Consider the following 25,451-nt stretch of genomic DNA (forward strand, 5'->3'; position numbering starts at 1 on the left):
TCACTCTTCACCAATCTCTATTGTAGCAATGTTGGGTATTGCAATTTATAAAAATGTTCTTTCATGCATGTGTTTTGTTTTTTCAAAATGATTCTGTACTCTTCTTCGGTCCTTTAGTGTTAAATTTCTGCTTCAATTTCTCCAGCCAACTAGTCGGGCCTGAATTCATTTAGCAAGCATCAACATGGTGACTCCATGTTGTTTGTGTGAGCGGAATTTTCAAGACAGACAGCCTGCAGAACTTTCAAACAATCTTGTTTTTTGGACTCCATTTGTACCCCGCCATTCATTCTCAGTGTTCTGGAAATGATTACTGCGCCAGACGGACCAATCAGATAAGGCAGCGACGACTGCAATGGGTCATGGGCAAGGGTGAGGGGTCGAATTCTTTGCTCCGTGATTAAAACCACTCTTCGCAGTGTTACATGGTAAACTGTCACAGCTGTGTGGGATCGCACAAAACCGAAGTGTTGCATTCTAAGGATGATGTCACAGCGACTCATTGCTGTAACACTTCAAATTTCCCCATTGTGGGACTAATAAAGGACATCTTTATCTTTATCTTTACTGTCTGGTGTCCGTCACAATTGTTCAACAGACACATTACCAAGGGGTGTTTTGGGCAATCCTTTTTTCATAAAACCTTCATTTACAGAACCAGAGAAAATTAGATGGTTTTTGGATCAGGGATGAGGGATTCTTAAGACTGTATGTCTGCACATACAGCACCCTGTCCGCATCAGTTATTTAAAAAAAAAGTTTGTATATGTCGGCTGTAAGTGTTTGCCAAAGCAACAGGTGCTGCTGAAACTCACAAACTAAAAGGCTATTTGAGCCAATCAGGTGACTGAAGAAAGTCATTTTGGGGAGAAGCGTAATTGTTACGATGATAATCGGAGGGAAGTCGGACTCATACAGAGCAGGATGTAGTCTTCATTCTGTCACTTGAATACCAACTTCATAAAATCATAAACACATTTAAACAAAGGTTAAAAAAAATGATGAATTAAGCATGCTCTTGTTTTATGCATACAAGTGTTTTTTTGTTTTTTGGTGGACTTGCTCCTGACTTTGCCTGATCTGCAGCTGTTGTGCTCTCAATGTCAAAAGTGACCTTGGGTAATTTCAGGCCAATTCTGAACATTGCTGATGCATGTTTATGTCATTCCTGCTTCAATGTTTCTGGCACTTTGCTTCACACCACGACCCACAGCTCATTTTTTCCACATTTTATAGCCAGGAACGAGCGCTTCTACAGAGCCAGAAGAAGGCTGGAGCAAGTCTGGGCCTCAGGTTGACATCTTACCCCGTGATACCTTACATTGTATCAATTTCAGTGCTTATTAGACACGCAGGAACATTTGTATGGACTTTAAAGCTCTGTTTAAAAGAAACGTGACGTGGCCATGGTGAAAAGCTACATTGAAGGGGATTACTTCTTAAATGCAATGAGTCTATCAACCCTACTCAAACATCTGGCTGCGTGTGTGTGGGAGTGTGTGTAAACGCGCGTGTGTGTGTGTGTGTGTCGGTGCATAGGGGGGTGTGTGTGTGTGTGTGTATAATTGTGAAAGATTGTCGCTACCCCACTCCAGAAGTCCTTTTGGGAAATGAATTGGGCTGATGCTGAGAGGGGCCAGATTAACAGATTTTTATCACCACAAATGGGACTTGTTTTCAGAATCTGAGGAGATTTCCTTCTCATTTCACTCCCTCGCTCGCGCTTTTGCTCTCAAAAACACACACACACACACACCATTAGCATGCATGTGTGTGATTCTTCCTGTTTACACTCTGTCACCGTTTAAGGATGCATGTTTTCAGACAGATGTTGCTAAATCGGCGTGTAAGATCTGTCATAGGCAATGGAAGTCTCTTGGCTATTTTCCCGTCAGGCATGAGTCTTTTTCAGGTGGCAGGCGATCCATGAGTAGTGACATTGACTATCCTTTTTCTTAGGTCCCTAAAAGAAAGGATAGTCAGTGAGGCGATAGACCATATTGCCTGTTGACTTGAATGAACTTGAAATCGAAAACATTACGCATCATCCAAAATGAGATCTTTTAAGTTTGTGAGGTGAGAAGTATGCACTTTTGCAAACCCATTTGCTTATTTGGGATTGCTGCAATTGCAACCCTTTATAGGGACTCTATTACTTGTATAGAAGCAATTTAGTTTGAACTTTTATTCATTAAAAATAGAAAATAAATAGATCTGAAGTTAATGGTAAGAGATGATATTAGGGGTGGTACATGTTTCATCTGCAGTGTGTGTGTATATGAGTCTGCTTAAATATTGAATATCATAATAATAATAGTAATAATAATAATCATAAAAATAGTGCATCCGATTTGTATGCAGTTTTTCTGTAACCCACTCAAAGCGCTCAGAATGGTTTGATACTCGCACATTCACACTCCAGTGGCGGTAACCTACTGTGCGTATGTAGCTATAATGTCACATGACTGGGATTCAGACAGCGGACCCTTTGGTTACTGGACGACCTGCTGTACCTCATTAGCCACCTCATATTTTGACGTTTCTTGTATTTTACTTGAATTGTGTACCCTCTTGTGCTACTACTGATGGGGAAACGGAGCAATATATTAAACTTTGAGAAATATCTGGTGTTTCCATCTTTGTGTGGAGTGTTGTATTCGCCAAATCAGCCTGCCTGTAATCCCCCGTTGTCAAATTTAATGCAAGGCGATAAATAAAGAAATTATGTTATTTTCTGTCAAGTGGTGGAATGTGGTGCCTATCTCCACCGTTTGACAGCAAATACCATTTTCTACTGTTGTTTTCTATTCTTAAACAAACAATGATTGCAATAACTATATATGTGGGGATGACTATTTAATGATATTTTACAATATATATGAATGTATATTTTTTTTAAATGCAGCATACTGTGCTTGTTAACCGACTAATTTAACTGTATTTTACAATTATTATAAAAACAATAAGATACTGTGAGTGTATGAAATGCTTGAAACCTTAATAACTGGTTCTTGAGCGCTGTCAATCTTCCCATGTGAAGTGAAGATCTCAACATCCCGTGGGGTTTTGTCTCCCGGGTTGAAGTCGACAACATGTTTACAGTATTAGATTGTTGCCTCGGAGCAGACATGCTGAGAGACATTCTCAGTCTTTCTCTTGGCGTGAGGCCTTTGGATGATCTCACGGCCCTTCTGACCTTCAAGCCCAGGGGTGCTCTCTCCACATGCTTGAAGGAAAAGCGTTTAATGGCAGAACTCAGATTTAAACCTTGTGTGACTAAATATTTCTTCAGCAGCAGCAGATTTTCAACCGTGGATGGATGATATGACATATGATGATGGCCGGCATTTATTTGTTTTCTCGCTTGCCCTTGGCATGAACCACAGAAGCCAGGAAACATCAGCAGCACCTCAGTGTGTTGCTTTTCCCCATCTGTTCATCATCAATACTTTCCAAAATACTGATTCATGCTCAATTCCTACTGCTCACCTCATTGGTCTTGTTATTGTTTTTCTGGACGAGGATAGGATGACACGGAAGGGGCCAAAGTATTGAGACATGCCTGGCAATTCTTCATCTTCCTCGTAGTGTGCTTCCGGTTTTGTGGGAGAGGTTTAATGAAGGCAGTGTTCTATTCCAGTATGACTAAGGTCGAATGCAAAAAGCAAGGTCCGTTGAGGTGTGTTTGCATGAGTTTTGTGTGGAAGCCCTGACCTAAACCCTATCAAGCCAGTCTAAACTGTATCAAAAGTATATTCCGAATACTTTGCCAAAATGTGCGGAGACACACTCTAAAATGTTGGCTAAGTGAAAAGTGAACGCTGTAAAGGTGAGGTTTGACTTCTTTTTCACTTCCCAAAGCTGCATTGACCAGATGTTCGAATGCTTTGGCGTCCAACGTGATTAACATTTTCTGGGAGATCTCCTGTATTTAACAGGACAGCCAACTCACTGGGGTCATAATTTTTGAAATCCTGAAAGCCTGCCAAATTCTGGAGCTCGTTCCTGCCCCCGCCCAGCTGAATTATTGCTTTTAACCCTTTGTCTTAAGGTTTACAAGAGCAGTGTATGAATATGCGTGACGAAAAAGAAAAAGATGAAATGAAGGACTTTTTCTGTCCTGTTCTTATTATTCAGCTTCGATTGGCTTCAGAAATTAAATGCACTGTTTTTTAGTTTATCTATATCTTAGTTTACCTATCAATGTATGTTTTGGGAAGAGTGACCCAGAATATGAACGGCGCCAAAAGAAAAGTTTTACAAGTTTGACGGTTTGGGGAGAAGAATGGGCTGCGTTTGTTGATTGCAGTGGACCAAAGTTGAAGATTCGTTGCCTCTACCCTTCCCGATATCTTCTTTAATTCTAACCTTACCTTGGCATTTATCAAGGAGTTTAGAAACCACATCACAGTGTTGGATGAATGTCTTTAATGAATGTTGCCCAACTTTATGAGATTTCAACATCTACTGTTATAATAAAGAAATAAGTAATTATGAGTTTAATTACTATGCAAAACATTGTGTGCTTAGGTAATAGCCAATCACATTGCACCCGTTTTCTAAGTATTGTCATGTGACAGTCTCAAGCTGAGCTCTTCGGGCTAAGGATAGGGTTATCACTGTGATTTCATTTTCTATCAACAGCAAGTGGCAAAATGGCCGTCGCCTAAGAGGGATACAAAATGTGTGGATTTTGGTCCTTAAGGACTGGTCCACAAACAAAATATTAGTCAGAATGATAAACATTTTGACTCGACTTAAACCTAAAATTCAAATTTGAAATAGAAAAAAACAAACAAGCAAATTAGTGGGAGGTTCTATCTGGATAAATTGGGGAAAAATGATGTTTGCAGAAAGTAATGGAAAAATATTTCGGAAATTTTAAAAATTACAAAAAAAAACTAAGAATATAAAATTCTGATCCATTCAAGGGGCCACATAGTAAATGCTGTATTTTCCACACTACAAGTCGCACGAGCCCCAAAAATGTATAATGAGGTAGAAAAAAAAAAAACATCCATATGTCGCACTGGAGTCATGGTCACATTTTTTCTTTGTTAATTTATTTGACAAAATACTCAAACAAAAACAGACTTTTCATCTTGGAAATTTTTTTTTAACATCAATAAAAGAATTAAGAACACTGATTAGGTGTAAGATATGCTAACACAACGAAGGTCATTTAGCAACACGGAAAATTAACATTAACTGGTTTCCAGTGTTCATGTTAATGTTTTTGGGACACATCTGTCCGAGTGGCAGTTGTGTTGCATGAAGTGGAGACACCAAGTCGGTCCTTTACATCCATTGCCTTGGCAACAACCTGAGTGTGGAGACTCACCATAACTGCACCGATGGCAAGCCTCTCCTGCAGTGTGTTGGTCCAGCAGCCACTAGCGAACTCGTTCCGTTAGCAGTGGCTTTCTAGCTTTCATTTTTTTTTTTTGGTGTTGTTTTCTTCAGCGAAGTTAGAATAGACTCCGCTTTTTTCCAGTCCCTAAAACGTTTCTCATTCATTCCAAACTTTCTCTCTGCTTGTGATTTGTGTTCTACGTCAGGAGTAGGAAATATCCGTGCATAAGTCTAGAGTGCCCTCTTGTGGCTGTCTATGAAATTACATTTTTTATTCCATGTACAAGTCTCTCCAGCGTATAAGTCGCAGGACCAGCCAACGTACGAAAGAAAACTGCGACTTATCGTCCGGAAAATACGGTAGATATTTTAACTGCCTTTATAAACTACTTGGTCAAAAATCGAGCGTGATTGAAACCAAGAAAATCTTCCGTTAGTTCAGTATTTTCGACCACTAATTGCATAATTCATTCATATAATGATTTGGCTTGGTGCCAAAATGTCACCTCAACAAGTGGAGATAAAATAGATGTCTAGATGGGTATTTGGTTTAATTTTGTCCAAAGAAAAAATTCAAATTTTAAATTCAAAATACGTCCACCCCTGGTCGGCATTGTAACGAAAGCTGTACATGTTAGCACAGCCTCCAGGAGATGAGGTAAGAAATTTCTCATTTGCAAGATCCCAAACCTGGCTGCTTTCAAAAGGATTTGAAATACAGAAAGAATATTCAAATTATGTCATGGACACACGTACAGACATATGGGAACTGTTTTCATTCATGAAATACAAATGAATTACAGTTTCTCTTTTGATCCTTCTCTAAATGTACAAATGCAATTGGAGCATTTAATAAAAAAAGTGAATTTAATGTTCGCAGTCAACAAAAGGAATATTTCAAGGTCAGAGTTACATAATTGTGATATTTTTCTTTCTCAATTATATTCTATTGCTCAGGCGTGACACTGTTGTCATAGTTTTTCAATCCTCGTAGGGAAATGATCTTTGCGTTTTTTGCTGGCCCATAGGGAGGTCAGAGGTCAGGTTCAACTTGAGGGCGCCTGCACACACAAGAGGCGGGTTCAACCTTCTCTCCCCTCAAGGCAATGGCCTTGTATGCTGTCAGTGCTAACACTTGTTAATCAAAACCAGAGTCAGCAAGCCGCATCATCCCATCCAATTGCAAATGTTGGAGCCATAACACTCCGCCCTCTGCCTCTGTGACTCCAGCCTTGTTTTCACATTCCAAGTATGAGAGTCCAGCTTTTATTCTCAGTGGAACGACAGCACAGGACCGAGGCATGTTGTTCATTTAGTGTTATCTAACAATTTGATTGTGTGTCTGTAGTGTAGATGAGAGGTTGTTTGTTGTCTGACACATGGTGAGAAACAACCGCATCAAAAACATTGCGACCAAGTCATCCAAATGTCATTTATTTTGCACCACAAAAGCCCACATATTTATTAAATTAATAACACGCTACATGATTGTGATTTACATACCATACAAAACAGTCATTGTTAGTGAAGCATATCACTTTTTCCCCATAAGGATTTTGTGGAATTGAACTGATAGTCACTGAGGTGAGATCAACAGCTCAGCTTTTATTTCCAGGTATTTAGATTGAGTCAAAAAATAGAAGATATTAATTTTAATGATTTGCATCTGTCATGATTGCAAGCAGACCATTTGACGTCAAAATATTCAATTATAAGACTTCCTCAACGGCACATCGTTAGACTCGGATAACATTAAAAAGATTTAGTAGGCATCCTTATGCACAGATCCGGGAAAAGCAAAGCTGGTTGGATTTAAGAGCAGCAAGCAAGAGGAGGAGGTGTGATAGGTTAAACACTTTGGATTTAGTCAATCTGATCTTAACATCTGCATGAACTTTAATAAGCACTTTCATTTTTATTAAAGATGCAAATGTAGCCTTTGCAAGTGGATTGATATGCATGAAGGAAGGGGTGTGCGTGTGTGTGTGTGTGTGTGTGTGTGTGCGTGAGTGCATGCATGCATGTGTACGCGCGTTTGTCAGGGTCCTCTGTTCATTAGCCCAGTGTAATTGTGTTAGCAGTGTTGCTTGCAGGCCGGGAAGAAAATATCTGTGTTTAAAGGTCACATCAGAGTAGCTATGACATACGAATAGATGACACATATGCATTCAAACCCGGAGACATTGCGGCACATGCGCCTGCGCGTGCACTGACACTGTGATGCACATAAAGACCGATTTGACCGAATTTGTGAGTGTTGCATATGCCTCATCTTGCCTGAAGGTATGCGTATTTATTTGTGTGCATATGTAGGTGTGCGAGGGCCCGATTGTAGCGACACTCTTTAATCAAGTGTAATATGGCTTGGCATCTGTGTTAAGGCGGTTGAAAGAGCAGTTACATTATCTCCTGTGCGCAGCGTGTGTGTGTGTGCGTGTGTGTTTTGACATCATTGCCATGCATGTGCTCAGCCGCATTTGATCGTATAATCAGATGAATGCAGAATAAGCTGAAGAAAGCTCTCAGTTGACATATAGGCTTTGAAGAGAGATTAGAAATAAATAGCAACATAAGGCACTGCAAAGGTACATTAAATAGCTAACCTGCAGTTAAACGCCTTCCTCACCGGAGGCGTGCGAGCACTGAGCCACTTGCTTGTCATTGACATCGAAATTAAAGAACATTTTGCTTTGTAAAACTGTTGACTTGATGCGCTAATACGTGTTAACCTGTACTTGTTGTTTTGGGTTAATGTCGGGTACTCGTGATGAGGGCGGCTGACGATAGCGCCCATTATTTTATTGTTACAAATGATTATGTCAATACTGTGGTCGTTTATTCGTTTCCTCGCAGGGAAATTAACTTTTCCGGTCAGAGTTGGTGGTCAGCTACAGAGTAGGTGCTGGAGGAAGTTCAATTTCCTGCTTCACTAGAGTACTTTGCGGCTGTAGTTTTGTGGCTGATAATTCCTAATCCAAACAATATACGGGGCCAGGAAACATCAAGCCATCCGTTTTCTAGAGGGTTGTCTTGATTTTTAGCCTATATCCCAGATGAATTTGGGCGAGAGTTGGGGAATACTCTCGACTGGTCGCATCCACGCAAACAACCACTTACATACAAATTTACACTTCTGGAAAATTTTCGAGTAATTAATTAACCTAACCTGAATGTTTTGGGAACATATCAGATCATAACAGACATGCTGACCACTTGTCTGCCGTGCTGCCGAGCGGCCAGAAAAGATCGCCACATAATTGAAATTATAATGTTAAAAGGGAACATAAGGAAATTTCCCAATTTTTACTTAAAGTGAAAGTCACACACTGTAGTATTTGCGTGTATTAAAAGCGTGCGGTGTAGCGAGTGATCCAGGTTTGCCATTTGCCACACAGCACGTTCAGTGATAGTCTCGTTCCATGCTCCTTGAGAGTGGTTTCCTTTTGTGTTCTTTTGTTTGTCCCATTCTAAACTAAAAGTGCATTTGTTGACGTTAACTCTGCCTTTTTTTTAGTTCTTTATTTTTGCGTCACATGAGGGACAGCATATTTGGAGTTTGTTCAGAATGCCAATTTTAGCGCTCAACAAAAAGCAAAAAGATCCCTAAGGGCGTTTGTAAGTTAAGCAAGCACTGTACTACTTCGCCCTACTTGTGTTGGCCAATGGAAATTGAGCTGTAGTCAACTATGAAATAAACATTTTCTTTACAATAACAAAGTATATTTTATTTAACCTCCACTAGTCTAAAGATTCAGTATTCTGATTAATTTTGCGGTTGTGGATTATTAATTCAGCAGAAAAATTCACCTCTGCAGGAGTCATATTGTTGCTTCTGTTATAAAGCTTTTAAAAAAATGTTAATTATAAAAATATTAATAATAAAACATTTTGACCTCACCTACCTCAGAAGTCTTGGTTGGGTGGTATTAAAAACAGAAAAACAGTCATTGAGATAACCTAATATCGCCAACATGGGGATGTAAAGTAAAAAAAAAAAATCTCTACAATAATGTGTTCTTTGCTCTCCCACTAGTCTAAATGTGGTGTTCATATTAATATTGTTTTTGGGGAATATGAATTTAAAAAAAAATCCATTTGTTTTTAACCTGCTCAGGTGGCGCCCATTTTTCCTTGGTCCGACACATGCTGGACTGTAAGTCATTTTCAGTCGACAGCAAATAACTGTACAAGACAAAATGGACGCTCCTAAGATGGATAAAGAAGGCTGCATTTTTCTTTAATTCATATTCTACAATCAGAATACGAACAGGAAAGGACATTTTTCACGGAACACTAGATTTTCGCCTTTTTTGGAAAAGAATTACCGTTCTTGAGATAAATACAAATCCGTTGAGACATTTTGGAGTGGGCATTGTGGTTGAGCGAGAAGGGGAGAGAAAGTGACTTGCACAACAAAGCACGTTGTTAAGCAATTAAAGGGTGAGGTTTTAAAGAAATTTACAACCCAACACAGGTGTTTGTGTTTGAAGGGAGTTTTTTTTTTTTTTTATCTGCATTCGCCAGTGTGAGTGACTTGTCTTTTTAATGTGTAGTGTTAATTTCTTGTTTAGAGCCGCTGCTACCGATGGAATTGAGCTCATGTTAGCATTAGCTGGCACTAAATTGGCTTAGCACATAATTTCATTTGCGCCTGTGTAGCTCATTTAATGTACATTAAATCTGTCTGGTGTATTTGATAATTACATTAGCATCCCAAGATTTAGTCTCCCATCCCCCTCGTCAGCTAGTACGTTTTGACTCACGGCGGTCGCCGTCCTTACCAACACCCCAATTGACAATTACGTTTTTCCGACTTTTTTCTCAATTGTCATTCTCATCCCTGTATTAATCAAAATAGTGGTGAATAGAAAACATTATTGTAGATATATTTGTTTTTACTTTAATTCTCCTTTAACTCATTCAATACCATTGACGGATAAATACGTCAAAATCCATTTTTTTTTACTAGGCTGGTCGTGAATGAGTTAATCTTTTGGAGGTATTGGGTTCTTTCAACGACTGTTTTTCTATTTTTCAATGCCATCCAACCAAGGACCACCTTTTTTACCCTTAATAGCTTCATAACAGAAGCGACAATAAGTCTCATGCAGAAGTAATCACTAAATAGCTCTGCTACTTGTATCGTCTTATACAGTACATATCAGTACATCATCCGTTTCATATCTGCAGGATTTTTATTGCTATTTATATCACAATATAACTTCTCCTCATCCTGCTCACGTGATTTAATCTGATGTCGTAAAATGAGAAAGATATTGGTCGTTAAAAGCGGCTCGGCTCCAATGTCTCGCCGACCAGCCGTTGTCAAATTAGTGTGTTTACGTCTTGGCCCTCCTAATGGTGGCTGAACATTTGTACTGACAGCTCACTTTACAGCCAGCGCCGCCGCCACAATAAAACAGGCTTCTAATGCAACTCCAATATAAAGATGGATGGGATACATTGCTTAAGCCTCCACTTAGGAGACACTTGATTTTCGCACCACAAAAATCGTACAAATCCAAAACAGGGGTTTTCTTAATGCTGACCTGGACTCATAAGTGTGCCATTTCTTTCCCAACCCACATGATCATCCCCCACCTACCACCAAGACCCTCTCTCCCCTCCTACCCCATCCTTCATTGTTCACACCCTCTCATTTTCTTAAACTGCGAAATTGCTGTTCAGTGGTTGGGAGCCAGCTTCGATTATCTACGCCAAATTCCCTGATAAAGAAGTGTGGTTTTGGCCTATTCAAGCACTTAAAGCCCCGCTAAATGGCTTTAGCTCCAGGGTCCCTGCTTTGGAGACGCCACACACACGAACACACCCCTATGAGTATGGTTAAGCACACACAGACGCAGGCAAACTCCTTTCCACACTCCTCGTGGGAGCTATCCCTGTTTTTATGGTTTGTCAGCACATATTTAATATATAAAACGATCAGTTTTCCGTATGCAATGTGTATAAAAACGCAGCAGTTACAACAAAACATATTTAGTTTTGCCCCAGGAGTTCCTCTACAGCTGTGATGTGTAATGTACCTTCAGACCACCGTCTAAAGGCATACATAGACAGTTGTAAGGCATCAGGATTTTAAACCCACTTGAAATAAGAGCGCAATTCCAAATATCAAGCCCATCTCTTGTTCTTTGGAAAACACATTTTTATAAAAGCAAGTGGATGGGAAGTACTCTCCAGTACCAGTTGGTGGATACAAATGTTTGTTACAACAAAGAGGCCGAAGCACTACTGTGGACAAAAGTTGCTATTGACATTCAGATTAAGGATGCAAACAACACCGTCAGACACTCAACACCACGCACAACTGGTGAATTTGAAGTCGCTCGATTTGTTGCTTTAGCGCTGATGTAATGACTGAATGCAGTTTTTTTCAAGAATGATTAATAATATACTGGCTCTATTTTTTGGAATAAGAACTGGACATCACATGAGAAAGTGGCAAAGGACCTGATTGTGTCCAAATAATTTATCCTCTTTCTCAAACCAGACATATAAAGCCTGTTATAAATATATGTCATAACGTCACGCATCAGCATGTTGGATGTTGCAGCGTTATTTTGTTCCAGTGATTATCAAGAGGGGCATTTCACATGTTTGAGATTAAGAACTTTATTGCTTAAACAAGAAAACATAGTTAACGCTTTGTCGTCCTACAAACAAATTCAATCTTAGATGGCTTAGTGTTCTTAACGTGTCCCTTGGACATTGAAAGACTCCAAAACACTAAAAACTATGCTCAGTCTACCTCACTTGCACATATAATTATGACCCATGTGAGGCAGCCTTTACGGCGCGTGAACATGTGCGCAATATATCTGTCAGGATTCAACTGTATCTGTAAACTCTTTAAATCCCTGCGCTGATGGAGGTCTTGGAGACGGAACGAGCATATTGTTGAGGAGACTCGCTCAGATTACAAATGATTAGGGCTCAACTACACAGCTCTTAACGATGAGAGCACCTGTCGTCATGGGCGTAAGCGAACATTTTGATGGGTCTGGGAGGGTTATGACTACTTAATTGGTGTTATCTAACTACAGTATACAGTATGCAACGTAAGCCTCTAAAGCACAGGTGTCAAAATCAATTCCACGCTGGCTCTATCCGGTCCTCCGCGTAATTTCACATGGCCAGAAAAACCTTGCACATTTTGTCCCTTGTTCCCTTATTTGGTGTGCTGTTACACTCCTAGTAATTATATATTTTTGCTTTTATAACAGGTCCCCCAAAAGGCCAACATAACTAGTTTGACCATGATGAAAGCAAGTTTCCTCTGACGTCATCACTTTTTCTGTTTTTGCCAACTCACTGAGTTGCAACATAAGTGTAGGCGTGTTTACAGTAAATGTAAAAATCTGCGTTTTTGTGGGTCATGATGTTAAAGCACTGGTGCATTTGTTTGCTTGTAGGCCCCTGCAGCTGTCCAGAGGGCCAGTGCGTCACTGGTTGGAATGTGACCGTAAATGCACCGCTGTGTTGCGGCCATGTAGTGCAGCAGCCCACGCCAACTCACGCAGTCTATACCGCATTCCCTTTATTACATCACACAATGGAGGAGGTTGTTTTGACCACTTTTATGTGGATGTAATGCTTTGTAGCTTCACTATCATCACAGGGTTAATTCACATCTATTGGGTGTTAGTACAGATACTTCATCTGAATTATGAATTATTATTATTCTTCCTAAATGGTTAAATTATGAGTCAACATAATTTAATCAGTCTCTGAGGTTTTTGCATTAAGGAAAATCCCCCCAAAAAACCCAGAAAGGACTTTTGCAAAGTAGAAGCATAACATAAAGTCAAATGAACATTTAGTTTACATTAATTTGTTCCCTTTGACCACTATACTGCCTGCTCTCAGCAATCTATTGTGGTCCGTGTAGCCAAACACATAGGGTTCTATTTTCAAGACAGCGCACATGCTCTTGGCGTTAAAAAAATTATGCATGGCAATATTTGTGCAGGTGTTAACCTCCTTTTGCATGTTTGGTAATTTGGCGGGCCGAACTGCCCCGGGCATTTTCTTTTACACATCACAGGCGCACCGACAATTTGGTGAATGAATGCAGATTCATCTTTTTACTAGCTAAAAGCACGTCTAAGTTGTGGTGCAGATTGTTCACGTTGCAGACAGACAGATTCTGACAGAGATTCTCCCGACAAATGTGGTGCAGCGTGCCTCGAACTCTCTGAATCATGAAAGAAATCGATTCATTGAACACATTATTGTCATGATCAAAGCTGAATATATTTTTAAAAAGCTCCGCCATGGCCGTAGCACAGCTGAGCGTGAGAGGCGGGGGTTGTTGTCTCACATACACACACACACACGCACGATTGGGGATGGAAGGCGATTTCCAAGTGCCTACTCCACAGCAGCTTGCAACCTTACATCATCTGCTTGTGGAAATCTTCTTGCAGTTCCTTATAAAAAAAAAAAACATTGCACACTCCTGCATAGACTCCAGCCTATCCGTTTGTGATTCTGCCAAGTAGACCATGTGTGTGTGTGTGTGTGTCTCCTGTGCTGAATTTAAAGAGAACACCAGAGCCACTTTTCTTGGCTATTGGCCAGAAGGCAAGTTGGGTGTGTTCACTCCCACACTGGCGCAAACATCCGTTTCTATCTGTGTGTATCGACGAAAACAATAAAAGAAAGAATTCTCCATTCATGCACACAGTTAGGCCGTGCTTTACGCTAGACTTGCGCTGAGCACGAAAATAGAGGCCATTGTGTTTGTTTATAGAGTATTGCTGCATTATTTATCTAATAACATTTCATTACCGATATTAAGTATATTGAAATGGCAAATTTTGCTTCTTTTTTTTCTGTAAAATAGTGGTTTGGGAGATGCAAGGATTCTGCCCGACAGACATCATTATTATTGACCCCAAAGCTAATTTTGATGTTTGCTGTCGAATTTTATATTTAATGTAGCTGGTGCACATTGTTCCTGGTCAAGTCCCCAATGCTCTTGTGACTGACTGCCTAAAAGTCCCGGGTTTAGTGTGCATTTCCACTTTGGTGAGCTGGGACTAGATCCAGCTCCCTCCATGACTCTTAGCAGGATAAACGCTCGAGAAAACGGATGGCTGTATAGACAAGTGCATTATTTTTGTGCAATGCCTAAATTCTCCTGAGTGCAGACTTGTTCATCTAAAGATCTTTATGTAGAGAACATAAACAGAACAACATAACATATCAAGGTAAAGCGTGCATCGGAACCGAGGCAATCCTTTATGTAGCATGCATTCATAACTGGCAATTCAAGACTATTTCATTCCCGTAGTTTGTTGCATTGGTTTACAGCGGTTAGATTTGTAAAACATTTTTGCTTGTTCTGTGACCATAAAAATAGCAGCTTGACTGTTAAGAGCAGTATATGGTCACCAGCGGTGTGGCGGTTCACTTATCTGACTTCCATTCAAGTCGCATGACTCGGTTTTCACTCAGTGATGGTGTGAATGTCAGTGTTAAAGGTTGTCTGTCTCTACATGTTCCTTGTGATTGGCTGGCCACCTGTCTAATGCGTAGGCCGCAATTTGCCCCACACTCAGCGAGGTAATTCTTCTCTCCCATGTGACCCTGAACAGAATAAGTGGCACCGAAAAAGGATGGATGCATCAGAAGTATATTTAGTCCCGTTGGACAAATGTTCAAATTATGTTCCTTGTTTTTGCTGGCAGCTTGTGTGACGGTGCAGCCATTCAACAAATTTACCGTGCATTCCCTCTCTCATCCAGAGAGCCACAAGTGGAGGCTGTGAGTCGACTCCATCCTGCCGTATTAGCAGCTAGTCAAAATGCCTTTTCAAAAATGGATTCCAAATAAAAATCTCCTCACGTTCAAGTGTCTGTACGCTTCCTGTGCCTGCTCATGTATCCTCTTTGTTATCCTCATCTGACCTGTGCCGTGACTTTAACTTTGATACCATCTGTTGCAAGTTGCCTGCTGTTAAATAAGATAGATCAGACTCATATTGAGTGCATATGCCACTGTTTTTTTTTTCACTGCGTTAAAGTGAGAAGCTGCGAATGTACCACATGGTGGATAAAATGGACAAAGAAGAATCAAACAAGCAGAGTCCCACATCTGTCTCATGCTGTTGATCACGTGTTGTAAGCTTAAGTGTACCTTCACGTGATTCACATTCCCAATGACCCAAAACAGAGCAGTTACTAAGAGGCAAATACAGTTCAATCCGTGTAGGAATGTCACATTTAAGCTACGAAAAAACACCAATCCATAGTCACTCATGCAGCTCATTTAAACCTCGTACAGTGATTGAGCTCCAAGTCTTCTTTCCGTGTTTTAAGACTGCGCTGTCGTGTGAACTTCAGCAATGATGTTAAAATCCGTGTCCATCCACAGATTGATATTTATAAATGTGTGGTTGCATAGTAAACAATAGCGGTGCAACAAAAAATTATTTGAATCGGAAAATCTCTTTTATTTTTAAATCAAATCGGTATATTTTAAAAACATTGCATCCTTGAACTGTACCACACTCCATTTATTGAGACACATATCGAATTACCCTTTGAGTGATGCGCACCAGATACAAATCGTATTGATCTTGCTGATTTGTTTCTTTGAATTAAAATAACTAGAATAGTTTTAACTTTGGAGAGCTTATTAATATTAATTAATGTGGCAAAAATTACCATATCGAATTGAATCGTAGTTCCATTGAATCAAACCGAATCGACTCGTTACGTTTTAAATTGTACCGTACTCCCTGTATTGACGATTGTCTTATGCAGAGAGATGCAGGCCCCAAGTAAACAATATTATTTGGAGGCAGGTTGTGCACGAGCATGTTCACAGTGATTGTTGTAAGCAAGGGATGAGAGCTTCATGCTTTCGTCTGTTTGGCTAAGGTCAGAGACTCGCTGGCAGCTATTAATCAACAATGAACAGACTTCAAGTGTTCCGCAGTTTTATTGAATTTGTCAGGTGAGCTGCAGCACGTCCTCACATGCTCAGGAAGAATATTTTAACGTTCAAGATCAGATAAATCACTCAAATTTGATTGATTTTAAGAAACTCATTCTATAATAACTTCAGCTCTGAGGGAAAATCTAAAAGCATTCACACACACACACACACACTATAAAAAAGATGCTTCTTTATTATTCAGGTAAATGAATATATGCACTTGTTATGCGTTGTCTGGATCTTGTTCATTTTTCTTGGCTACAATCTCCTTTTATTGAAAGTACGTCTGCAACTTTCCCATCCGGTTTAATTTAGTCTTTTAAATGTAAAACTTGTTTTGTTCCACTTCATAGACATTTCAGTTTTCTCTTCATCTTCTTGTCCCAGTTTTGTCAAATCATTCCTCACATCATCTCCTTCTACACGTGTGCTCCGTTTTCACTTATTTATAGATTTTTTTTTTTTCAAGTACAAGATGATGAAAATAGCTGTCCTTTCGAATAATTTGTTAAACTAGCCCTTCCTTCGTGTTTAGTTTTTGTGAATGTGCAGGGACGTGAGGGCAATTGTCACGCATGAGTGAGTGCGTGTGTGCGTGCATGCATGTGTGTGTAATGCCCATGTGCATATGATTGAGTTGGTCCGTGTCAGAGGACTGTGAAGTCAGTGGGATCAGTGCGTGATTGTCAAAAGATGCCCCCGACCACATACTGTAAGCATGTGTAGTCTGCTCACATTTTGTCTGGGTGTGTGTCAGGGACTCTAAACAGGGTCTGTATTGTCCTGATGGGGTTGGCAACAGCGTGGTGATCTGGACCGCTGTAATCATGACTGGGCCGTGGATGAAAGACACTATTGAAAGAGTGAAGTGTCTGAAGGGAAGAGAGAGAGAAGAATGTGTTGAATTAGAGAATGGGAAGCAACGAGTGAGAAAAGAGATGTTGGACTTAGGAAGCGTTTGCCTTCTGTACTTTATGAAATTAACTTTGGGTAGCAGTTTTGAAATGATTTTCAGCCAAGTTTCTATCAATACATCGATGCAGGTCTCCAGCTCGGCATGGTATAGTGCGGAATGGTAAAATCTGATCTAGTAGCATTAGCTACTTAAATAATTTGGCATCATCGCAACCTGACAGTGTAATCAGTGAATTTAACAACAAACGGAATATTAAATTACTACATTCGTCTTCTCCCTGACATAATGGAAATAATAATAATTTTTACTTCAATGGTGCAATCGCTATGCCTCAGCACACATCGAGTCTTCTTATGTCCACACAACCCATCGCACGATCCAAAACAGTGTGAACAGTGAGACACCCTGTAAATATGCAGATTTCAAGATAATTAAACTGAAGGAGGTGAAGAGTTTATTGTTGCATTGCAGTGGAGGGAAAAGCTGTTCTTAAAGTACGTTATTGTAGTGTATGGAGCTCTGTCCAGGCAGCAGTTGAAACATATGGTGGGCGGAGACCAAAATCATTTCTTTTGTCTTGTTAGATTTGTTTTTGTGTGTGTGTAGTTCATTGATGCAATGGTTTGTAAGGATCAGGTGTTGATTAGACTTTTTTGTGCTTGGTGGTCAGAATCGTTACCAGATGGTTATAGAGGGTGTCATAGTGCTAGCGGTGATGTAAAAAGGCGGAGATGTAGTTTTAAATAGAAGAGTTTGTGTTTAGTTTGATTTTTTTCTTTTTTTTTTTGTGAGGCTGATTCGCAGGACAAAAAATGGAATATCCATTCTGATTGAGATATGACATCCTATCAATTCCCTCACTTAACTGCCCCGTACTTTGATTGGTCCTGAAATGGAAGAATGTTATTTTCTTCAACGGGGAAAAAAAAAAAAGTTTTTTTTTAAGTGAAGTGTATCTCATGATATTCTTTGACAACAGCTGTGTTTGTTTCTTTTTCTCAGAGCTGGAGGCAGTCAAAGTGGAAGAACAGACCATGAAGTTGTAAAAGCAAGAGCCACAAAAGGCGAAGAGCAGGCTAACCCCAGTTCTAAAACGCCTGGAAGTCGATTAAACACCTGAAAGAGGCACGTCAAGACGACAAGGCCACCTTTCCCATTACAGTCATGCCCTCACCTCTCATCTTCCCCATTCTCCTCCTGCTCCTCCCTCTTTCCATGACCTCCTCCTCTTCACCCTTAGCCCATCACCAGTCATTCTCGCCACCAGAAGGGGGGCTTACACATTTGGTGGTCCATAACAAATCAGGCGAGATTTACCTGGGCGCTGTCAACTGGATCTACAAGCTGTCGAGCAACCTCACCAAGTTACGGAGCCACGTGACCGGTCCTGTGACAGACAATCCTCGTTGTTACCCTCCGCCAGGCGTCCAGTCGTGCCCCCATGAGCTCGTGCAGACTCCCAATATCAATAAACTTCTTCTGCTTGATGATGCCCACAACCGCTTAATTGCATGTGGGAGTACTTCCCAGGGAATTTGCCAGTTCCTTCGCCTGGATGATTTGTTCAAACTCGGCGAGCCCCACCACCGTAAGGAGCATTATCTATCCAGTGTTGCTGAGGCAAGCACCATGTCAGGCGTGGTGATCTCCCCAGATGCTTTTGGCGGGGGTGGGAAACTTTTCGTCGGCACTCCCATTGATGGAAAGTCGGAGTACTTTCCGACGCTGTCCAGCCGCAAATTAACGTCCAACGAAGAGAACGCGGACATGTTCAGCTTTGTCTATCAGGATGAGTTTGTATCGTCGCAGCTGAAGATTCCATCAGACACGCTCTCCAAATTCCCGGCCTTTGACATCTACTACGTCTACGGCTTCAACAGTGAGCAGTTTGTGTATTATCTCACTTTACAGCTCGACACCAAACTCACGTCACCCGACGCCGGCAGCGAGCAGTTTTTCACCTCCAAAATTGTACGGCTTTGCGTGGACGATCCCAAGTTCTACTCCTACATTGAGTTCCCTATCGGCTGCACCAAGGATGGAGTGGAGTATCGCTTGATCCAGGATGCTTATTTGGCTCGACCGGGGTCCCGTTTGGCTCAATCGCTTGGTATTCAAGAGCACGAGGAGGTTCTTTTTGCTGTATTTGCCCAGGGCCAAAAGAACAGAGCCAAGCCACCCAAGGAGACGGCTTTGTGTCTGTTCACAATGAGACAGATAAAGGAGAAGATTAAAATAAGGATTCAGTCGTGCTACAGTGGAGTGGGGATACTCTCCCTGCCCTGGTTGCTCAACAAGGAGCTGTCCTGCATCAACTCGGTAAGTCTGCGATCCCGACTGTTTCGGCAGCTCGTGTTTGCAGCTGTGTCCACATTTGTCTGATTGATCACGCTGTTTCTTAGTTCCTGTGTCAGATCAGTAGAGGTCGTACAACACCACTGAAGTGGACACGCCTCCAAGCGTCGTGTTTGAAATGCTGTTTTGATGTAATCATGCACTTCAAGTGAATCGAAGTCTCATTATTTTAATTTCACAAAACACTCACATTGAACGAGTGTGTAGACTTTTTATATCCACTCTACATGCACTTTTTAGTCTGTGCTATAATAGTGCATTAAATTATTTTCTTTAATATTGTCACATCCCCATGTTAATGTATTCAAAGAAAAATAATACCTTACTTTCTGGATTCAACAAAAATACAAAATCCTATTTAAAAATGGAATTTGGCTCGTGATTGCAGACGTTGATTTATCAGTCTCTGGTTTTGTGTTTGTGTGGAGTATAAGGTCCTAGACCCCATCCGCTTTCACCAAATCTTTGGAATATCTTTCCAAGTAATAGCGTGGTCATCATTGTTCTTCTCATGTCAACAATTTCAGTGCGGTTTTGCTTGTAATTCATCGTTTCAAAGTCAACAAAGATAAGTTGATCTTTTCCTTGAGTTGAACTATCAAAACGGAATTCTGGCGATGATTTTTAAATGTGACCGATGTTCCATTCCTGTGGTCGCATTCAACAATGATAGCTATAATTCAGTTTAATATTTCAACTACAAGCCAACAGATGTTTTACATTCCTTATAATGTACTTCAAATAGAAGTAAACATGCATTGTGTCATATAAAACAAATGTGGTTGCAAGGATATTTTAGGAATGTTTCCCATGAGACTGTCCAGAATCTTCTAGTCGGAGTCCAATGTTCACCCAGTAATTTGCAAAGGACCTGCACAAGGTCAACGCCTAAAAGCTGCCATGGAAAAAAACAACAAAAACATTTTTAATAGGTATGCGCAATAACTATGAAACTTGATAACTATGCTGCATGAGGTAGCACGTAAAAATGGCGCATGACTGTAATTCAGGTTCCTCGATTTAAAAATCAATAATAAAAAAAAAAAAAGAAAGACAATTGGGTGCCTTGGCTGACCGTTTTCTATTGTCAGTCAGTCTTTTGGTCATCATTATTTTCAATATACTTCCTTCATTGTTTAATTACATTTCTTCACCAAGATTTAAAATAAAATATATATTTTTTTAAACATATTTTCCCTTCTATGAGCCTCGACTTTTTCCTTGCTTTCATCCCGGCGTCTTTTAATGTGTGCTTGAAGCCGTTAATAGATTTACCGATAGCCAGCACACATCCAACCAACCAATGAAATTGCCTAGATTTAGTTTAAACCCTAACTATGATCCTAAAACATTTTCATATAATTTCAAAGTTATTTTACAACATTCTCCTAAAAAAAATTAATTTGAAGATTATTTAATTGCAAAGATGCTGACCTGGATGTCACCACGTCACAATCCATAAAAATACCAATTACTTTTTTACTCGCAGTCATTTAATTTCATGTTTGACTGAAACTATCATTTAAAAAAAACAAATTGCAAATGACTGTTTCTATGTTCATTTTCTTTCGTTGGGCACTTACTGTGTACCTTCTACTGTAGTGAGCAACTAACCATTACTAGCTGATCACCTGTTAAATTCAAACTAGAGCGATCCAGACACTTCTTTGTATTATCTTGAGAGGTTTACCATTCTGCTTTTTCATAATTCTACACCAGATATTTCGCGAGAAGTTGAGTTTACAAATTGTGAATCGCATGAGTTTGCTGTTCGTAAAGTATCTCGTTCCTACATGTTGTTGGATAAATGCCCAAACTGAAAAGAATTTAACCAAAAATCCCGACCACAAACAACTTCATTACTTCTTGCGTACATATAGCAATAATGTATAACAGACTACCATTATTCGAAATCCAGCCATCTTGAACAGATCGTTTCAATTCCCAGGGTGTAGTGTCGGTCGACTATTGAACATTATGTAAAATAAAAAAAATATTCCTCTGTAATCAGTGCTAGGAATATTTCACACAATCTACAATTTGGCGGTGGCTTGTCTTCCCCTTTCCTCATAGATGAGCATTATGAGTGCCCCGCATCCTCATGAATTATTCAACTGGTCTCGCCTCCTGTTATTCAGTCGATTCTCTGTAACAGCCGGCTATAAATCTCCGAACTACTCTCCACCTCTCTGTCCCCATCCTATCTTTCCTCCTCTGCTCTTCCTGCCCTCACATTCTCTTTAGTGTCTTTCAATCCAGCCTCATTATTTGCACGTAGATTTCTTTCATTTCACCAGTCCCATTCAACACTTGCCTGTTTCTGCCCCCCCCATTCATCCTTTGACCTCCACTATCTTGAATATTGTAAACTTAAACATCCTTCATATCGCCTTTTTGCTCCTTTTGTACACTTCTTCCGCGTGCCACTACCATGGCATCCCCCTCGCTTTTTCACCGACTGGCTCTGACCTCGTCTTGACTTTCCACTGAGTGATGAGGTAAAGAGTGACTTAGTGTGTGAGCGAGCGCGCGAATGTGATCTGAAAACACAATGCAGGGAGAACAGCTGATGCAATGAAAGAGCAGAGTGGATTGATAGAGACTGATGGAGACTGAAAAGAAGTTGATAGAGAGGGATATCGAAGGGGAAGAGGGTACAACTGCTGAATTATTGTTGAGATGGTGCGTAGAGAACAGCTTGAAGGATTGAATGCAAAAGAGGTGCATGAGCATGTAAAGACTTCACAAGAAGACAAGACAGAAAGGACTCTTATTATGCCATATTTCCACGAATTAGAAGCGTTCCCAGGTGTCTTTGCTTGGGCTTTCCTGTCTCATGCAAATGAGCTTCTGCTCACCCTGCCCTCCTCTACTGCGGGTTTGCCAATGTATAGCTTTGCAAAAAATCACAAATATAAAAGCATCGTACTAAATGCTTATTATGAACTCTGCCGCTTTGTGATTCCTTTTTTGTTGTTGTTGCCGTGTACATAAAGTAGTAATGCTGTTCTGGAAAAATTTAATCGCAGCCATCATATTTTTATACTGTTGCGCCTGCAAGCTTTAGTGTATTCAAATCATATATCGCCGGCGTCAGCGCAATCCTCATAACCGCCAAAATCACTATTCAGGAGACCTCAGCCATTGACGTGACGTGAAAGAGCGCAAGCAATTTTCATCACTTTAGAATGAGCAATGATTTGTAAAAATAACACTCGCCTGTGTGAACTGGCCAATAGATCTGTGAAAAAATATCAAATTTAGCAAATTGTGACATAGTAGGTTCCGGCCCGACACTAGCAACATGGACGTCTAGCAGTCAAATGTTTCTGTTGTTCAGTGCCTTCCTACTTAAATTAAAAAGGTATATTAAATTGAAAATGCTTTTTTCACTTGCTCAGAAATCCCCCATTATGCTTAAGATGGCACATTTGCTTTACGTGTTCAGAATATTCTCTCTGATTTCATTTACATTTGAAGAGTGTCATGGCTGACATAGGGCAATAAACGCTTTACATCTCTGTCACAAGCCCAATGGTAATGCGCCAACACCATGCGGCCTTGTAGTCTGAAGAGTACTCGTGTGCTTGCGACTATGCAAATGAGCTTACAGTTACATGATTGTCCTTTATGGCCATCTGTCGTTTTGCCTGCAATCGATCAAGGTCGTGTCAGACACACTCGCTCTGACAAATTTATCATCTTAAAGGCATGTTCAATGTTTCCTGAAAAGAGCGCTAGCCTGACAGCTCGTTGTGTCAGGTGGAAACTTTCAAGCGGGCCTGTTTTGAGAGACAAGGTCGTGCTCAGTCAGACAAAACTCCTCCCTCTTCTCAACCTGGCTGCCATCAAAAGCAATCAAGAACTGCTGTACTTTAACTCGTTTAATACCATTGACGGATAAATACGTCAAATACGTCTATTTTTTTTTTCCCGGCTGGTAGTGAATGTTAAGAAATCTACTGTAAAGTGGCTTTTATTAGTACCGTTTTTCAGTTGGTCGATTCCAGTTCAGGTATGAGATATCATGAGGGCTGGACGATATGTTCTACATTTCAGATGACAGTATACAGTTTATTAAATCCCTTTAATGTAACGGTATATATTGCGATATAAACTTGAGGTTGAAACTTATACCGTATTTTTATGACAATAAGGCGCACTTAAATGTCTTGTATTTTTTCCAAAGTAGACTTGGCGCCTTATAATGGAGCACGCCTTGTGTGTGTACAGAGTTCCAAAATCTGTAAATAATAATAATATTCCCTTTATTAGTCCCACAATGGGGAAATTCGAGATTCGAACCCAGGCCTCCTGGAGAGACTGGGTCTTCAACGCGGCGCCTTAGACCACTCGGCCATCCTGGCCATCCTGTTGTGTGACTTTGATGAGTGCTCTGACTGACTCACTCAGAACATTTCCTGGTGATATGCTGCTTTATAGATGAAAGGTGGATGTAATTGAGGACAGCATGCGGATGTTAAAGGGGGGAGGGTGCTTGTGAAAAGAGGATGCTGAAGGCACGCCCCTGGTAGGTACTGTATAGTGCAGCAAAAAAAACTTGGAGCTTGCCATTATTGTTGAACTTTGGTGTTAACAGGGCGTTCAAAGTGAAGTTGCGAGTTATGTGCGAGCGATGGACGACAGATGGCACACATGGCTTTTCAAAGACTGGAATGCAGCATCATGTGATTTACGCCGTAATTTGTGAATGGATTGTGGACGCTTGGACTGCTGTTTGAGCTTTCGCAAAAGCCGGCATTATTTCTGAGTAGCCGCACGGCAACGGGACTGATTCTGACGATGACAAGAGGGAATCTGGTGTGTTAAAATACTTCAGTACGTCAATAAAATACAATTCATATGGTGCACCTTATGGTCATGAAAATACAGTCAATTATAGTTTCTCAATAGATTATATATCCCCCATGCAAAGCTATGATAAGTATTATCAACCAAAAAAATATATATTTACACAGTATCGATATATTATGTAATTTTTCTACTATCCATTTTGCTGATCTCAGCAGTGAAAATTAAAACTCAGCACTCTATGGTGCCAAATAGCGCAAATGAATAGCAAACACAAATGACATTGTGCATATGTTAAATAAAAACAGTCGAACGAAGGTTCTTGGAGCGACTGGACAAGTTCATAGTGGTTGCAAAATATTTCACTTCACAGTTACCCTTAGGTTAGTCTCGGCGGAAACTTTTTTTTTTTAAAAAGCTATTTCAAAAAGCTAAAAGGCTGTGTCTTTCAATTTTCAAGGACAAATAAAGCCCTCCGCATCAAAACGCTGTGAGAAGTAATGAGGCTTGTGATGCATTCATATTATGCTTCTGAGATTGAAACGTCTCAGTGTCGCATTGTCTCCACTTTGAAGGGCGGCCTGCTCTTGGACTCCTCGCTGACTCTCCACTGAACATGTATTTGAAAAGTCATTCATAAAGAAATTTTTTTTTGCTTTGTTTTACCATAAGATGGCAATGATTATTTCCCCTGACATGTCCTCTAGTGAATTGTAACACTTTGATTATACACAGGGGACCTCCATTTAATTAATTGCGTCCATTCCATGTTTGGGACCTGTCAAGTTTAATTAGTGTTACTAGTAATGAATTATGTCTGTATCTCTTAAAGTAACCTGACTAAATTTCTTTGCATTTTTATATAGGATGATGTCATGCTGTACTTAAACTTTATTAATCGTTAGTCTGTTATGTTCCAAAGTAGTAACATAAGTGTAATAACGGCTCTGCAAGCGCAGTAAAGAAATTATGGACAACATAACTGATTTTACCTTCACACATTTGTTGGAAAAGCTCAAGTTATCTTTCAAAATCATGGCATATACGATAT

The 25,451-nt window shown here is 40.2% G+C and overlaps 1 protein-coding gene across 6 annotated transcripts in view; it reads left to right on the top strand.

Annotated features, from left to right (window-relative positions):
• Positions 1-25,451, top strand: part of LOC148340094 (plexin-A1-like) — a 217,404-nt gene that overhangs the window by 30,555 nt on the left and 161,398 nt on the right. For all 6 annotated transcript variants that reach the window (XM_088289388.1, XM_088289393.1, XM_088289392.1 and 3 more), the window contains one exon: positions 18,236-19,552. In XM_088289388.1, the coding sequence (XP_088145514.1) occupies positions 18,398-19,552 (1,155 nt within the window). In that variant the 5' untranslated portion in view covers positions 18,236-18,397. The remainder of the gene's footprint in view (positions 1-18,235; positions 19,553-25,451) is intronic.

This window comes from Idiotropiscis lumnitzeri, chromosome 3 (assembly GCF_059441095.1).
Source record: "Idiotropiscis lumnitzeri isolate Australia: NSW breed Sydney's pygmy pipehorse chromosome 3, RoL_Ilum_1.0, whole genome shotgun sequence".
Lineage (NCBI taxonomy): Eukaryota > Metazoa > Chordata > Actinopteri > Syngnathiformes > Syngnathidae > Idiotropiscis > Idiotropiscis lumnitzeri.